The 19,803-nt window shown below is 32.3% G+C and overlaps 1 protein-coding gene across 1 annotated transcript; it reads left to right on the forward strand.

Annotated features, from left to right (window-relative positions):
- Window positions 1–2,657: 2,657 nt before the first annotated feature.
- On the forward strand, window positions 2,658–11,347 carry LOC140047653 (uncharacterized). Its single transcript, XM_072092690.1, has 10 exons — window positions 2,658–2,855; window positions 5,261–5,350; window positions 5,495–5,674; window positions 7,807–8,058; window positions 8,471–8,665; window positions 8,921–9,115; window positions 9,346–9,648; window positions 9,918–9,986; window positions 10,769–10,985; window positions 11,298–11,347. The coding sequence occupies exons 1-10, from the start codon at window positions 2,658–2,660 to the stop codon at window positions 11,345–11,347; spliced, it is 1,749 nt and encodes a 582-aa protein (XP_071948791.1).
- Window positions 11,348–19,803: the final 8,456 nt, after the last annotated feature.

Raw genomic sequence — 19,803 nt, forward strand, 5'->3', positions numbered from 1 at the left:
ACAGTCTTCCCATATCTCGAAAACCATTAATGCTAGAGAGTTGATTTGAATTCAGAGTTGATTCAGAATGTACATATTTATATTCGCTGTAATGAAACATTTTATGCAAAAATTGTCTTGATTGAATTATGACATTTGACCCTTGACCCTATTTCTCAATATTTTCATATAATTCAACTAAAATATCTGTACAGACTGTTTTGGCCTCAAATGACTCAGATACAGGTTTTCTATAGCCAGCATAGAACTGTAGTAATTCTCAAAATCACACCTTTGTTACTTCCCTAGAAAATATGCAAATTAGTAGTACAAGAGGTGAAAGTTGCCATATCTCTATCGGTCATTAGCGTTTTTCGAGATACATAAGGCTGTAATTTGCATATTTCATATAACTTGTACTAATAATTTGCATACTTTCGAGTTGCTTGACTTTTGGAATTACTAAACGATCCTATACTGGCTATATAAAACCTGTATCCAAGTCATTTGAGGCCAAAACAAAGTATGTACATACATTTTAGTTGCATTATATGCAAATATTGAGAAATAGGTTCGAGGGTCAAATGTCATACTTTCGATAAATTTTTTTTTCAATAATGACCCAGATACAGGTTTTCTATAGCCAGCATAGAACTGTTTAGTAATTCTCAAAATCACACCTCTGTTACTTCCCTTGAAAGTATGCAAATCAGTAGTACAAGAAAGTTGCCATATCTCTCTCTCTCGGTCATTAGCGTTTTCGAGATACATAAGGCAATTCACTGTAATTTGCATATTTCATATAGCTTGTACTACTAATTTGCATACTTTCGAGGTGCTTGACTTATACTGGCTATATAAAACCTGTATCCGAGTCATTTTAGGCCAAAACAAAGTCTGTACATACATTTTAGTTGCATTATATGCAAATATTGAGAAATAATAATAATAATAATACCCTGGATTTATATAGCGCCTAATGTTGTGTAACCTCTAAGCGCTGTACATAAACTAATACGAAAAAAGGGAATTCCAACCATGCCAAAACGAAGGCGTGATTTTGGGAATTACAAAGCGGTCCTATGCTGACTATAGGAAACATGTATCCGAGTTATTTGAGTCCAAAACAAAGTCTCTACAGACATTTTAGTCGCATTATGTATGCAAACATTTATAAATGGGGTCGAGGATCAATTGTTGTATTTCCGGTCATTTTTTCGTAAAATGTTTCATTAGAATAAATATAAATATGTACATTCTGAACAAGGTATTGAAAAAATCAACTCTCTAGCCTTAGTGGTTTTCGATATATAGGAACCTTTAATTTCACCCTCTAATTTGCATATTTCATGTAACTTGTACTAATAATTTGCATACTTTGGAGGTGAGTGATACAGGTGTGATTTTGAGATCTACTAAACAGTCCTATGTTGGCTATTAGAAACCTGTATCGGAGTCATTTGAGGGCAAAACAAAGTCTCTACAGACATTTTAGTTTCATTTATATATGCAATATTGAGAAATGGGGTTGAGGGTCAAATGTCATACTTCCGGTCATTTTTTTGTAAAATGTTTCATTGGAGCAAATAGAAATATGTACATTTTGAATACGGCTGTGAAAAAATCAGCTCTCTAGCATTAGTGGTTTTCGAGATATAGGACAACTGTAATTTTTCCCCTTATTTGCATATTTTATTTAAATTGTACTACTAATTTGCATACTTTCGAGGTGTGTGACAAAGGTGTGATTTTGGGAATTACAAAGTGATCCTATGCTGGCTATTAGGAACCTATGTCTGGGTCATTTGAGGGCAAAATAAAGTCTCTACAGACATTTTAGTCACATTGTATATGCAAACATTGAGAAATGGGGTCGAAGGTCAAATGTTGTACTTCCGGTCATTTTTTCGTAAAATGTTTCATTAGAGTAAATATAAATATATACATTTTGAATAGATCAGTGAAAAAATCAACTCTCTCGGACTAGTAGTTTTTGAGATATGGTAACCTTGTAATTTCACCCTAATTTGCATATTTAAGCTAATTTGCATATCTTCGGGATGAGTGACAGAGGTGTGATGCTCAAATTTTGATCTCCTCATCATATATGACCATTTAAAAAAGAAAAATCTCTGTTTGCAATTTGTTTCACTTTGGGCTGTTTTTTTTTGCTAGATTGACTAGCCTACTGGTAAAGTTCTCGTTTCAGTTTAGCCTTATAATTCCTGTGATTTAATGTTCTGCTCTAATAGACAATTTTGTTTTGTAATAATAAAACTTTCAGTTACTATTATAATTTGTATTACTGTATTTTGTAACTAGAATAATACCAATTATTTACAAAAATTATAATTTTTCTCATAAGTTATTGACAATGCACAACCATTTAGAATAATCTGATATTTTAAAAATGTATTTTCCCAATCTAAAGTAGCTAAAGAAACATAAAAACTCCATTGTGGTTATTTAATCAATTAACCAATCTGTATAACACTTTTATAAATCTACTATGACACTGATATTGACTTTAATGATAAAAATAAAATATTGATTACTACTACAAAAATGACAACAACAGTGATGATAATGAATACAACAATGATAATGAGATCAATGAAAATGATTAGAATGATAACTGATGAGCAATGATGATAATAATAATGATGATAATATTAATGATGCTATACATTTTAAGTGTTGAGTGTGACCAAAATAAATATTTCACTGCAGGTACTGAAGCTATTCCATTTGATACAGAACAGCATTTAGATAAAGATGTAATTCAGGATATTGAGGAAAATAAGGAGGAAACCTTGAAAGACACGTTTAACATCTGGGATCATGGTGGACCACTGATGTACCATGGTCTACAGCGTGTAAGTTATGATTGTATTTGCTTTGAATAAAGTCCATAGACATATAGTATTCTTCTATTCTTCAATATAATAACAACATTGATTATTTACACAGTGCTTAAATAAAGGTTGTAAGTCCATAGACATATAGTATTCTTCTATTCTTCAATATAATAACAACATTGATTATTTACACAGTGCTTAAATAAAGGTTGTAAGTCCATAGACATTTTATTCTTCTATTCTTCAATATAATAACAACATTGATTATTTACACAGTGCTTAAATAAAGGTTGTAAGTCCATAGACATTTTATTCTTCTATTCTTCAATATAATAACAACATTGATTATTTACACAGTGCTTAAATAAAGGTTGTAAGTCCATAGACATTTTATTCTTCTATTCTTCAGTATAATAACAACATTGATTATTTACACAGTGCTTAAATAAAGGTTGTAAGTCCATAGACATATAGTATTCTTCTATTCTTCAATATGATAACAACATTGATTATTTACACAGTGCTCAAATAAAGGTTGTAAGTCCATAGACATTTTATTCTTCTATTCTTCAATATAATAACAACATTGATTATTTACACAGTGCTCAAATAAAGGTTGTAAGTCCATAGACATATAGTATTCTTCTATTCTTCAATATAATAACAACATTGATTATTTACACAGTGCTTAAATAAAGGTTGTAAGTCCATAGACATTTCATTCTTCTATTCTTCAATATAATAACAACATTGATTATTTACACAGTGCTCAAATAAAGGTTGTAAGTCCTTAGACATTTTATTCTTCTATTCTTCAATATAATAACAACATTGATTATTTACACAGTGCTTAAATAAAGGTTGTAAGTCCATAGACATTTTATTCTTCTATTCTTCAATATAATAACAACATTGATTATTTACACAGTGCTTAAATAAAGGTTGTAAGTCCATAGACATTTTATTCTTCTATTCTTCAATATAATAACAACATTGATTATTTACACAGTGCTCAAATAAAGGTTGTAAGTCCATAGACATTTTATTCTTCTATTCTTCAATATAATAACAACATTGATTATTTACACAGTGCTCAAATAAAGGTTGTAAGTCCATAGACATATAGTATTCTTCTATTCTTCAATATGATAACAACATTGATTATTTACACAGTGCTTAAATAAAGGTTGTAAGTCCATAGACATTTTATTCTTCTATTCTTCAATATGATAACAACATTGATTATTTACACAGTGCTCAAATAAAGGTTGTAAGTCCATAGACATATAGTATTCTTCTATTCTTCAATATAATAACAACATTGATTATTTACACAGTGCTCAAATAAAGGTTGTAAGTCCATAGACATTTTATTCTTCTATTCTTCAATATAATAACAACATTGATTATTTACACAGTGCTTAAATAAAGGTTGTAAGTCCATAGACATATAGTATTCTTCTATTCTTCAATATAATAACAACATTGATTATTTACACAGTGCTCAAATAAAGGTTGTAAGTCCATAGACATTTTATTCTTCTATTCTTCAATATGATAACAACATTGATTATTTACACAGTGCTCAAATAAAGGTTGTAAGTCCATAGACATTTTATTCTTCTATTCTTCAATATAATAACAACATTGATTATTTACACAGTGCTCAAATAAAGGTTGTAAGTCCATAGACATATAGTATTCTTCTATTCTTCAATATAATAACAACATTGATTATTTACACAGTGCTCAAATAAAGGTTGTAAGTCCATAGACATTTTATTCTTCTATTCTTCAATATAATAACAACATTGATTATTTACACAGTGCTTAAATAAAGGTTGTAAGTCCATAGACATTTTATTCTTCTATTCTTCAATATGATAACAACATTGATTATTTACACAGTGCTTAAATAAAGGCTGTAAGTCCATAGACATTTTATTCTTCTATTCTTCAATATAATAACAACATTGATTATTTACACAGTGCTCAAATAAAGGTTGTAAGTCCATAGACATATAGTATTCTTCTATTCTTCAATATGATAACAACATTGATTATTTACACAGTGCTCAAATAAAGGTTGTCAGTCCATAGACATATAGTATTCTTCTATTCTTCAATATAATAACAACATTGATTATTTACACAGTGCTCAAATAAAGGTTGTAAGTCCATAGACATTTTATTCTTCTATTCTTCAATATAATAACAACATTGATTATTTACACAGTGCTTAAAAACTTATTTTACAATTTGTTAAAAATATTTATTTAATACACTATTCATTTTTAATAGAGAACAATTGCACTTGACAAAAAGATCTCAGTGTTTGAGTATTGAAGTTTTATCTGAGAAACTTCCTTTTAGGGACCAATTACAGAGGGAAATAATATTTGTACATATTTCTTTTTTCCTAGATGTTCATGACATCGGAAGCCCTTTATATCGTAGTGTTTGATCTCAGTGTGAACCTTCAGGATCGTGCTATCTTCAGTGCTTCAAATGGAGTAAGTATTTAAAGACAATGTAAGGTAAAGGTATTTGTGATTAAAAAATACCTACCAGATGAGTGAGACGATTAAGAAAAACATATAATAATTATTTTATTTTAATCAAATAAAGATATAATGTGTAGTGTCTTTTTTTTCCAGGTTAAACGTATACATCATTGTACCAATCTCCAGTTCATATTATCTTACATCCAGACAGTTTATTCTCATAGTCGTATTGTGAGAAAAAACAAAGAAAAGGGAGTTCACGAACCAACTATCCTTATTGTGGGTACACATAAGGGTAAGCTTGGTAAGACTAAAGAAGAACAAAATGATGAGGTAATACTTCCATTATTAAAATTAATCAATCAATTTCTGTTCTAAAAGCTAATATAAAGAAACTATGACTAGAATACTGTATCGAATACATTTTTATCAGAAATTCTCATATGAATGTATTTAATACAGTAGTCTCAGGCCCGTAGCCAGAATGCATCAGAGGGGGGTTTTCTTGACACCAAGTATTTTGCGTAGTAGGCTGGGGGCCAGGGGGCCGCCAAGGGCCCCCGGTGGGGGTCCAGGGGGCGAAGTCCCCTGGAAGCTTTGGCTCTCAGAGCAATTTCGGTTGTTTTAATAAGCTTACAGAGACATTTTTTACCTACTAAAATCTGAGTTATGCAGAGAAATTATATAGTACAGTATTATGGAAGTTAGTAGTACTGATCATGAAATACAGCTTTATTGTTGCAAAAAAGTATATTATATTAGGCCCTTAAATAATTTCTTATCCTATAAACATAAAAAACAAATAGTACCGTATATTTCGGTGTACAAGTCGCACCTGTGTATAAGACGCACCCATAACGGAGACTGAAATATTAGTATTTTTTATGTAGTCGATGCATAAATAAGACGCACTTATTTCTAGGCCGAAATTTAAACATTTTACAATCAAAACAATGGTATTTTAATAATAAAACAACGATATTTGAGACATATTTATTAGAATCAAATGATATAATTTTGTTTGATTGCCTTTATTACATCGTAATCAGTCTCTACTTCAACTACTACTACTACTTAAACTGAACATTCAATGAAAAGGGAAATCCCCATATTGTTTCAGTTACGATGCACTGTGTGGGTAGGGCTAGCCTATGTCATTTAAGTAACTTTAATTTCATATTATTTAAATATATACCTTCTTATTGTGTGTATGACCATTATAAAATCAATCCAAATGATGTTCAGTTTTTTGGGCTGATAATGAACCAGGAATATCATGTTGGGTAGGCCTATATGAAAATCTTTCCTATTTCCATGCATGCATTACATTACAGCAATATGAGGAGAAAAGAGCACTAACCATGTGCTGCCTGGTGGCCAGCACTGTTGGCCATATACACTATGAGATTAGGGGAAGCTACTTAACACAATAACAACACACTCTTTTAGATATCGCTTGACATACGAACTATTGCCTACATGATTATAAAATTATGTGATTGTTGACATAGAGATGTAATAAAAATAAACCACCGTGATCAAGGGAAATAGTTATTGTGTAATTAAAATGTGACACCACCGTAATTAATGGACTCTTCCATAAATGTGTTGCGCTGTTATGCTGCATGCTGCTAGTACACACCCGCGAGTTCAGAGAGTATTACTAGGCCTGGGTAGAATATCTAATGCGTACTGTAATATTAATTAATACAGTCGAGGATGACAATTTACCTTAACTAAAAATTCAATAAACTTGTTACCACACTGTGGTTAGACAGGAGTGAGTAACTAGCTAGGCCTACATTGCAGAGTAGTAGGCCTACACTATTTTTAATTAATTTAAGTATTAGTAGGTAATTAAATTAATTAGGGTAACATTTAGAGGTCAAATTTACGTGTCAAAAGTGCGTCTTATACACCGAAATATACGGTAGGCCTACGTACACGTACCAATTTAACTCAACACCATTTTTATTCAAGTTTACACAGTGAAATTCTTTGGTTTAATGAAAAATATTTCCAGGAAAAAAATAAAAATCCCCAAAAAGATTGAACTGAACTGAACGTGATCTTATGCGTTCCGAAAAGCCCGGCCGAAGCACGCGATTGGTCAGTCCATTTTTCTGTCATATTTATAACCATCATCTCTCAACAATCTCTCGATCTCACGCTCAGCAGTGACTTTGACATCGGACAATCTGTATATTCGATCGATTTAAACATAGTCAATAGAAGTAAAATGACCAAAAAATCTGCTATAATTGATAATTAATTGAACGATTTTGGAAGTGGGGCCTTTTTTTTTCAAGGGGGTTCGCTGGTAAAAGGGGGGTTCACGCAAAAGGGGGGTTCGCCCGAACCCCAAAAAACCCCCCTGGCTACGGGCCTGAGTCTTGTAGTCTGTGAAGTATTTATATATCATTTAAAAGAACATGTTTTAATTTTTTTACATTGTTTACAACCAGACAATGAAGGCCTTTAAACAGATTCGAGATGCACTTAAACATAAAGTGTATGAAAAACATGTGTATCGCCAATATTTTGCCGTTGAAAACAGCCAAGAAACTACGGATAAGAACTTTAGCAATCTCAAACAAGTCATTGATGACCTTATGACTGCTTTAGAGAAAGAAGTTCCTTTAAAGTGGATGCGTTTTCGATGTGATCTACATGATCTAAGGAGAAAAAAACATTTTTCTTTGTGTCCAGTTGAAGAGGTAAATTTAATTGGCATCATTCCTCAGTGTTTTGTTTTCAGAATAGAAATATGTTGGAAATAATAGTATTTAAAAAAGTATAAACAAAAGACTCTACCTACTATTATATATAACTACAGTACTATCTGGAAAAATCATGAGAGCAATTACATCGGCCTAGTATTTTTTATGGAATATTTGCATTGCAACACTGACAATTACATTCTGTGAGAAAAATTGCAGTTACGTTTCCCCCATCCTGAGAGAGACGTTTTCCTTCGGATCCAAAGTTATGCAGTACATGTTATCAAGTAAATTTCAAAACATTTCAGGCTGTAAAGGACAAAACTAATGTTGTAAATGTATACCTACCTTTGGTTTCATATTTTTGATATTTTATTTGTATCTGAATAGTAAACAATTTTTTCTTTAGCTCAAAATGCTGGCAAGTAAGAATGGTATTGCAGATGAAAAACAACAATCCTTTCTTCTTAACTTTTTGTACGATCTTGGTGAAATTGTTTACAGGCCTGACAACAAATTATTGAAAGATAAAGCGGTGTTAGATCCGATGCAGCTGGTTGAAATTGTTACTGCTTTTGTAACGGTCATTCCACCAGAATTTCCAGTAAGTAGTCTCATGAAAATGTTAATGCAGTGTTTTTTTAGGACATTTGAATTCCTATAGGTGCTGTAGTATCAAAAGCAATGTCTGACAGTTTCCTTAGTTTAACATTGAGGGGTATATTGTATATTAGTATATTGTAAACCATGCCATTGTATCTACAAGTCTTTATACATGTGCATCCCTTTAAATTCTAAATTGTTTGATAACTTAATAAACACAAAATTCTAAGTATGGATAATTGGTGGTGTTTTTTAGTCGGCCACGTATATCGATGCGTTTGATAAACTTGACAAGGGCATACTGGAAGAAAAGTTGTTGCGAAGATTATGGAAAAAGCGTAAAGTTGACGACGGAAAGAATTTTGAGTTTCTTGTAGCACTGATGATTCAATTAGGTTTTATATGTGAGAGGAAGACAACCAGCAGCCAAGATGTGGCAAGTACATTTACAGTAGGTTTTGTTGAGTTATCTTTTCTAACAAGTTTTGTTCATGCATGCAAGCTTATTTGGCTAAGCTAAGATTTTTTGATACATAATTGAGGAAATTTTATATAAAATTTCAAGTTATTTGTAGGGTTATGACATATTTTGATTAAACTTCTGAAAATGTACAGGAAATGGTATTTAGTTTTCTTATTAAAAGAAATCTAAATGGCATTTTTACAAATTAACAATTTCAGGGATCTGTTGGAAAGCGATCATTCTTTGTGCCACTACGCCTTGCTTTCAAGACATCAAGTGAAGTGAAACCAGTGCCTGATAGATTGCAAGATATCAGTATCTATTACGACTTTAAGGGATATCTGCCAGATGTATTGTTTCCATACATGATTATTGATTTCATCAACAAATTTCAAAAGAAAGGAGTTGACCCAATAATGTCATATAATCATGCTGAACTTTACTTCGACCAAGATCATTTTGTGACTTTATCTCTTGTCAATGTTGTCACTAATGAAGATGAGCGAAAGTTCTTATTAAAGGTACTGTGTCATACAATCTCCTGTGAATTTTCAATAAATATTACCAAATTATTTTGAATTGATAGAAGTTGATTAGTCAAATACAAACAATGCTGAAACCCTGCAAATATCATTTAGTTTGTAACACTTATTACAATTGCCTGTATTATCCTAATCTTTCTTTTACTTATTTTTGTTGTTAAATATTAAGTCAGAATTTACTCTACATGTGCATAATAATTCAAATGCAGATATCAAAACATCAACTACTGTACTTTCTTTTTTTCCAGGTGACTATTAAAAGAATAAATGCTTTTAATGAAACTAATGAGGAACCTTCATCTGAAGCATGTAGAGAGGTATGTTATCATATTATTTGATAAACCATCTATCTAAGATTGTTTATAGATAATAATTTTTACTAAATATTTATAATTAAAGTTTTAAAATTATTTTGGGGCAGTGTAATCAAAATAGTGGTTAACAATTATTTTCATTAAATAAAATTTCTTTTGAACAACCAAAAATAGTATAAGCGAACTTACAGTACGTTTCGAAACCTATCAGGTTTCATTCTCAACTGGCGTTTCATCGTCTAGCGTTGTTAATTCCATGACGACGATGAGTTGGTATAGCGCCACCAATAGGTCCAAAAGGACATGCCCCCTTCTCCTCCTTCAATAGTTGATCATAAAAAAAAAATCATGAACAGAGATGAAGGAGCCCACGAATTTTTGGTTGTTCAAAAGAAATTTTATTTAATACCTATTCCACAACCAGATGAAATTCTTCCAAAATTATTTTCATTATCAGTCAACTTCATTGTATTTGACCTTATAATTCTGTAAATTTGTAATTTCAATAATAGAAAAACACATGATGCTTAGATGACACAAGTCTCCCCAACATTTCCAACTATCAAAGAAAATATCAAAAAGATATCTTTTCACACATAAAATCGAAGATATTAAAACAATCTTAACTTTTTTTTAAAACTATAATATTGTAAATGTGAGTGAATAAATGTGTGCAGCGGACTCAAAAGGTAATCAAGTTTTTGTTATTGATTGTGTCTTAATTTGGTATTTGTAGTTGGATTTATTTATGTGATTGGAAAACAATATTCAATGTATATTTTTAGGTTTTGTTAACAATCCAGAAGTCATTTGAACCTTCTAAAGATGGTGGTAGAAGAGGGATTAAATTTGAGAGATGCATACTTTGTGGTGTATGTAGTGATACATCAGAAAAGAAGCACATTCAAAATCTTGAAGATTTCCAGTATGAGAAGTTGCCATGCTTCCAAACTGGCAAGTCGGTTACGATGGATGTTAAACGTTACAAGCGGCTATTTGGAGGTAAGAAACATAAACATAAGGATACAAAGTACATCTTTTTAAAGACTAACACTATTTTGTTTATATTTAAATGAATTCTATGAATAGGATTGGTACAGTATTATAGTTTATTGTATATCTTAAATCCTGTTGAACCAAACTTTTAGAACATAATATTGTGGCTACTGTAAATAACTATAAAAACAGTACTATGGGTAGATTTAGACTTCCAAGGAGTGAGTGGCTTATATTGATTAATTATCTCCTGTACAGTACCATGTTGGCTGTATGATAAAAGTCTCGTGGTTAGTGTTCAATTTTACTTTTTCACAGACGTCCAAGATGATAGAGAGTTACTGCAATCTGTCAATATTCTTAAATAAAAGGCTTGACCTATAATCTGATTGGCAAACACTAGACTTTATTGTTTTCATAATCTAGCAATCATTATTATTCAGATTTAAAAAATTAACAATTCAGTTATCATATTAAAATAATATTATTGTTATTATCAACAACTAAAATGGCCACTAATCCCATAGTTTTACAATTCGTTTTGCAATGCTGTTTATTTCTTGAAATGTTGTGTAGAATATTGGTTATATTTTGTTTTAAAGACCTAGTACTTTTAGATCATTGTACCTTACTTTCTTCCACCTTCTTAGACTGTACACAAGGTCGTGATTATTAAAATGAAATTATTTGTACCATTCCACGAATATAAAAACATTCACTATTTGTTTTATATAACAATAAAGTAGATTCATGCATTTCATTAAATTGTCATCTTAATAGGATTGTCCACTGAGTAGGGCTTGGCTGTAGTGGTAAAACATATATTGCCCTTTGTTTTGCCATTGTCTGCTTACCAAAAGAGGGGCTCTACTGTATTATACATGAAATGAATTAATATGCTTGCTGAATTAATTGCCATTTGAAGTCATTGCATTCATTGATTTAAACAAATTTTAATTTATAGATAATTATTTATCACAAAAGAAAACAGTTATTTCTTAGCTTTATATGGCATGGTTGGGTTTTATATAATAGAATTATATTTTATCAGATGAGAATATTCCATCTGCTATTACGGCTTAGTTTTGCAGGAAAGTGTCTGCTTACTAGAGGTGTTCTACTGTATTATACATGAAATGAATTAATATGCTGATAATCTATACATTGTTACAACATGCTGTTATTAGCTGTGATATCTTCATTCCTCTTACCAGTAGTAGTACAACATAATCATTATTGATAATCTATACATTGTTACAACACGCTGCTATTAGCTGTGATATCTTCATTCCTCTTACCAGTAGTAGTACAACATAATCATTATTGATAATCTATACATTGTTACAACACGCTGCTATTAGCTGTGATATCTTCATTCCTCTTACCAGTTGTAGTACTATTAGAATCATTATTGATAATCTATACATTGTTACAACATGCTGCTATTAGCTGTGATATCTTCATTCCTCTTACCAGTAGTAGTACTATTAGAATCATTATTGATAATCTATACATTGTTACAACATGCTGCTATTAGCTGTGATATCTTCATTCCTCTTACCAGTAGTAGTACTATCAGAATCATTATTGATAATCTATCCATTGTTACAACATGCTGCTATTAGCTGTGATATCTTCATTCCTCTTACCAGTAGTAGTACTATCAGAATCATTATTGATAATCTATACATTGTTACAACATGCTGCTATTAGCTGTGATATCTTCATTCCTCTTACCAGTTGTAGTACTATTATAATCATTATTGATAATCTATACATTGTTACAACATGCTGCTATTAGCTGTGATATCTTCATTCCTCTTACCAGTTGTAGTACTATTAGAATCATTATTGATAATCTATACATTGTTACAACATGCTGTTATTAGCTGTGATATCTTCATTCCTCTTACCAGTAGTAGTACAACATAATCATTATTGATAATCTATACATTGTTACAACATGCTGCTATTAGCTGTGATATCTTCATTCCTCTTACCAGTTGTAGTACTATTAGAATCATTATTGATAATCTATACATTGTTACAACATGCTGCTATTAGCTGTGATATCTTCATTTCTCTTTACCAGTAGTAGTACTATCAGAGAATCATTATTGATAATCTATACATTGTTACAACATGCTGCTATTAGCTGTGATATCTTCATTCCTCTTACCAGTAGTAGTACTATCACAATCATTATTGATAATCTATACATTGTTACAACATGCTGCTATTAGCTGTGATATCTTCATTCCTCTTACCAGTTGTAGTACTATTATAATCATTATTGATAATCTATACATTGTTACAACATGCTGCTATTAGCTGTGATATCTTCATTCCTCTTACCAGTTGTAGTACTATTAGAATCATTATTGATAATCTATACATTGTTACAACATGCTGTTATTAGCTGTGATATCTTCATTCCTCTTACCAGTAGTAGTACAACATAATCATTATTGATAATCTATACATTGTTACAACATGCTGCTATTAGCTGTGATATCTTCATTCCTCTTACCAGTTGTAGTACTATTAGAATCATTATTGATAATCTATACATTGTTACAACATGCTGCTATTAGCTGTGATATCTTCATTCCTCTTTACCAGTAGTAGTACTATCAGAGAATCATTATTGATAATCTATACATTGTTACAACATGCTGCTACTAGCTGTGATATCTTCATTCCTCTTAATACCAGTAGTAGTACTATCAGAATCAATATTGATAATCTATACATTGTTACAACATGCTGCTATTAGCTGTGATATCTTCATTCCTCTTACCAGTAGTAGTACTATCAGAATCATTATTGATAATCTATACATTGTTAAAACATGCTGCTATTAGCAGTGATATCTTCATTCCTCTTACCAGTAGTAGTACAACATAATCATTATTGATAATCTATAAATTGTTACAACATGCTGCTATTAGCTGTGATATCTGTATTCCTCTTACCAGTAGTAGTACTATCAGAATCATTATTGATAATCTATACATTGTTACAACATGCTGCTATTAGCTGTGATATGTTCATTCCTCTTACCAGTAGTAGTACTATCAGAATCATTATTGATAATCTATACATTGTTACAACATGCTGCTATTAGCTGTGATATCTTCATTCCTCTTACCAGTAGTAGTACTATCAGAATCATAATTGATAATCTATACATTGTTACATCATGCTGCTATTAGCTGTGATATCTTCATTCCTCTAATACCAGTAGTAGTACTATCAGAATCATTATTGATAATCTATACATTGTTACAACATGCTGCTATTAGCTGTGATATGTTCATTCCTCTTACCAGTAGTAGTACTATCAGAATCATTATTGATAATCTATACATTGTTACAACATGCTGCTATTAGCTGTGATATCTTCATTCCTCTTACCAGTAGTAGTACTATCAGAATCATTATTGATAACCTATACATTGTTACAACATGCTGCTATTAGCTGTGATATCTTCATTCCTCTTACCAGTAGTAGTACAGAATCATTATTGATAATCTATAAATTGTTACAACATGCTGCTATTAGCTGTGATATCTTTATTCCTCTTACCAGTAGTAGTACTATCAGAATCATTATTGATAATCTATACATTGTTACAACATGCTGCTATTAGCTGTGATATCTTTATTCCTCTTACCAGTAGTAGTACTATCAGAATCATTATTGATAATCTATACATTGTTACAACATGCTGCTATTAGCTGTGGTATCTTCATTCCTCTTACCAGTAGTAGTACTATCAGAATCATTATTGATAATCTATACATTGTTACAACATGCTGCTATTAGCTGTGATATCTTTATTCCTCTTAGTAGTAGTACTATCAGAATCATTATTGATAATCTGTACATTGTTACAACATGCTGCTATTAGCTGTGATACCTTCAGTTCTCTTACCAGTAGTAGTTCTAGTAGAATCACAGGATGTAATCACACCCCACTAAAAAAAGTACAAATGATCAATGTTATTATAGGATTTAACTTGATACGGACGTGTTCACGTGGAGCTCTCTAAGCTACATTTGTTTACGCTTCTGCTCACCTTGCTACCCCTCACTGGCATTCATCGCCTGTAATACTTTTGGAGCATCAGAGCCACTCCTTGGGCCTAACTCGCTCTCATACCATCGTTGCCGCGCCTCAATCTTGACACTGTAGTTGTCGTTTTGATCAGTACAGTATTGGAGCTATTTTAACAGAGATTCCGACCCGGAATTTTATTTAGCAAGTCGTGATCCTATTCGGAATTGGACCCGGAATTTCAATCAGCAATTTGTGTTCACGGAGCAGAGTATGGCGGCGGTAAGATGTGCCATTGTAAACTTTCGTTTTTTAATTGCACTGACTTGTACTGTTATATTTATGATTCATAGTCCTGATAAATCATTACCTATGAAGTTATATTCATCAATTAGTGGCGACGTGCATAAATATATGTATTATAATTACATCGATCAGTACGGGACACAATCTTTTGTTTTTCGCGCTATTCACGCTCCATTTATCATCAACAATGGATTCGTAGCCAGGCCACACAAACGGACATTTTTCAAAGCACCAACACAGTACTATCCAAACTCAACCGCCAACTTTAAAGTATTGCTCACGTCCGGGGATGTCCATTCTAATCCAGGACCAGTCAACAACTCTGACAAATCCCGTAGTGATCGACCAACCAAAAAATCTGTTTCGGTTTTACTCTCAAACTGTCGCAGTATTCGCAATAAGTCTCTTGATTTGGCTATTTTCTGCGATACTAAATCAGATGGATTAGACATTATATGCTTAACGGAAACATGGTTGAACTCCGAGGATGATACGCAGATGTTACATTTTTCTAATAAATTTGACATTTTTCGTCGCGATCGCGAATCTGTTACCCGTGGCGGAGGTTTACTGATTGGTATAAACAGCACATTGCAATCAAAGGTTATTGCATCTGAACTGAACATTGAAATGTTATGGGTCTCTATCACATGTCACAACAAATCGCATCTGTTATGCCTTGTGTACAGACCCCCAGACTCAACTGTTTCTTATTGGGATCAATTTGAATTTGCACTAGCTAGCCAAGAACATTCATTCCATAAATATGAATCGGTTGTTGTTTTGGGCGACTTTAATATCAATTGGCCAAATGCACCACATACATTCATCGACGTGTTAAACATGTATGGTTTCGATCAATTAGTAAACCAAAATACTCGACCTTCCACAAACGCTAATGATGGCTCACAGATAGATCTCGTGTTCTCAAACACGGGATGGGATCCTCAGTAAGAAATATAAGCGTCATTGACAATCCAGTCGAGAGCGACCACCATGCAATTGAATTTGATATCGATTGTCGTCTCTGTTTACCAACTACATCCACAATACGCTCATTTATTAAGTGGAACAGCGGTGACTTCCATCATCTAAATAATCTCTTGCATTTGGCACCTTGGAGTATGTTCCTTAACGAAAATGACGTAAACGCATCATGGAGTGGCTTCATGGACATTATTGATGCCGCAGTTCGCGATACTTCCCCGAGGGTCAAAAGCAGAGCACGTAAACAGAGCAGTCCATGGATAACTAAGGATATTAAACATATGATTCAGAAGAAAAAGAAACTTTTTAAAAAATCTAGACGCTCTGGCATACAAGAACACTGGGATGCTCACAAGAAATGGCGAAACAAAGTTCACTATGCCATCAGGAAATCATATAAGGATTACGTAAACAATCTATTCAGATCCGCTGACAATAAAAAACGTTTTTTTGCGTTTTTGAAAGAAAAACGTTCATCTTCTTTACCCAGTAAATTTATTAATCCAACGAATAACTCTCATTACTCCAACATTGAAGACATTTAATGATGTTAACGTTCATTTTAATTTTAACGAACCTCCCCCCTGTTCTCTTAAAATCCCTGTACTTGCTGATATTTCATTTAGTCCGAATGATATAATTAACACCATATCTACATTTCGGTCTAATTCCGCTCCTGGACCAGACTTAATATCAGTCAAATTACTCAAGCCGATATCGCATTCAATTGCATATCCCCTTTGGTTGCTGTATCGTACTTCCCTTAATACTGGTACTGTGCCCAATGATTGGAAATGTGTAAATACTATTCCAGTTCATAAATCTGGCGATAAGGCAGCGATAACTAATTATAGACCAGTGGCCCTTTCCTCATTGGTGTGTAAAATTTTAGAGAAGATTATCGTAAATAACATTAATAACTTTACGTATGACAACGGTTTACTTAACCCTAATCAACATGGTTTTGTCAAACATAAATCTTGCGTAACTCAACTCAATAATGTTACCTATCACTGGTCAAAAATTCTTGACAAACGTGAGCCAGCAATTATTGATACTCTGTTTTTAGACATGAGCAAAGCATTTGATAAAATGCCCTTCGACATCTTATTAACAAAAATTGCTGTAAATTTTAATATTCAAGGTAATATCTGGAAATGGATATCTTCATACTTGACTGACAGGAATCAGAAAGTTTGTTTCAGGGGGGCTACTTCTTCCGTACTTTCAGTCACATCGGGTATACCTCAGGGCAGTTGTCTTGGTCCAATTTTATTCAATATGTTTGTGAACGATGTTAATCATAATGTTTCTTCTGAATGTTTTCTTTTTGCAGATGATATAATACTATATAGACACAGACAAAATGCCAACGATATTGTTAATTTGCAAAATGATATAAATATTTTATCTAATTGGGCTGATAAGAATCAAATGAAATTCAATGTCAACAAAACTAAATTAATGCATATCACCAGAAAGCGTAACTTTGTTAAGCCGTTGTACTTTCTTAATGGTGAGACAATTGCGGTGGTTGATAGCCATAAACATTTAGGAGTACATATCGATTCTAAACTGAATTGGAATGTTCAAATCGATAATCTAATATCTAAAGCTAATCGAATGTTAGGCTTTATTTTTTCTGTAGCCGGAAATTGTTCTCCAGACGCGATTTCGTGTCTGTACAAAACTTTGGTGCTACCTATTCTAGAGTATGGTTTGCCGGCGTGGGGCCCCAGAAATGGAGGACACATAAAACGCCTCGAACAGGTTCAGCGACGGGCCTCTAGATGTATTCTGGGGCCCCACTGCAGACCTATATCATACGACGAACGTTTAATAACTTTGGGTTGGTTATCCTTACGTGATAGACGTTTAATGATTTTAATTTCCTTTATATTTCGTTGTTTTTATAATGTAACTTTTTGTAGTACTGTAAATAACAATATCCATATCAATCAACGCCATCCTGAATTACTCACATTTTTCCACCCTTTTGCACGTACCGATACTTTAAAATATTCGTCTATCAACAATTTTCCTGTTATATGGTCATCACTACCCTCCATAATCAAAGATCAAGCAGTTACTCTTCCTTTGAAAAATTTCCTGTCGAAATTGAAAAAATATCTGCTTGATCAACGCTAAATTTATTTTAATTGTATAGGTGTATTTTAAATTGTGTAACACAGTAATACAAATTAATTAAATTTTTTATATATTCTGTATATTTTTTATTCATTTTTAACTTGTATTAAGTTGTATGTTACAGGGGTTGCGGACACAAATGTGTTATGGCGCTCTGTTGCTGTCGCAACCCCTGGACCGCTTGTTGTCGAATAAAGAAATGAAAAAATGAAATGAAATGAAAGGATAATATCCTGTTGAAGTCTAAAATCTGTACTCTACACTCTTTAATATAATTGAGACAATCCCCAAATCATTTCCTTTTGTTATGTTCTGTAGCAATAATGTCACTCGGCAGTGACAATACCTGCTAAATGTGGTGTTCACAAAAGTAAATTGTTGCCTATAAACAACAGTTACACTTGTGATAACATGCTCTGTCATAGCTTGCATCCTAGCATATAGTATTGAATGAATTATTGTTTTATCATTATTTCATTTGTTACAGCTGATGATGTTGGGACATCCGGTTCAAATCAAGGTATGTTAAATTTACTATAAATAATATTTGGATAATACTATTACTCTACTAATTTCCTTAAGAACTCCCTCTCACCATTTTTAGAGAGAATCATTATTTTAAACTTTTTTGTGTGTACTTATATTGATGGTATCATACTCATTTTTCCATTCCAGAAATCTCAGAGTATGAGTTCCGGCAACTGTTAACTGATACAGCAGCATGGTTTGATGGACTTGGATATCTCAAAATATTGAAAGTTTTATACAAAGACCATCTTTCAAAATCGAATGTAGAGGTGGAAAGAGCTAGAAGTGTTTGGGATCTGCTACAGGATTTAAGAGCCTCAGGAAGTTTGAGACCATCAAACCTTACTATTCTATATGACACAATAACAGTAACCAAGCAATTTGGCTTCAAGTCAAACGTTGAGAATCAACCACCAGAAGATATTAAGAAACATGTAGTATCAATGTTGACACCTTTCAGACAGAAGGTTTATCAACTTGGAGTAGAACTTACGAAGGATGAAGTATCAACACTTGCCAGGTTATTTAACAATGTATTGGTAAAGACATATCAAGACAGCTGGAGTATGATTATGGACTTTGAACATAGAGGGATCATTGATAAGGATTTCACAAAGATGGTTGAGTTTCTTAGAGTTTCAGAACAAAATGGAATGACAAAAGCTAGGAAGATTTTCATTGATGGTTGGTTGGTTTATTTGTTTTTAGTTCATCATCATGTTTCATTGTTAAAACATATAGTAAATACTGTAGTACACTACAATCAAGTAAAAGTACTGTAACAAATTAAACAT

This window comes from Antedon mediterranea, chromosome 4, assembly GCF_964355755.1.
Source record: "Antedon mediterranea chromosome 4, ecAntMedi1.1, whole genome shotgun sequence".
In the NCBI taxonomy this organism is placed as follows: domain Eukaryota; kingdom Metazoa; phylum Echinodermata; class Crinoidea; order Comatulida; family Antedonidae; genus Antedon; species Antedon mediterranea.

Coding starts and splice junctions, on each gene's coding strand:
- LOC140047653 (XM_072092690.1), top strand. CDS start 2,658: ATGCTATACATTTTAAGTGTTGAGTGTGACCAAAATAAATATTTCACT. Junction 5,351..5,494: donor TCTTCAGTGCTTCAAATGGA/GTAAGTATTTAA, acceptor TTTTTTTTCCAG/GTTAAACGTATACATCATTG. Junction 8,059..8,470: donor CTTTGTGTCCAGTTGAAGAG/GTAAATTTAATT, acceptor TTTTTTCTTTAG/CTCAAAATGCTGGCAAGTAA.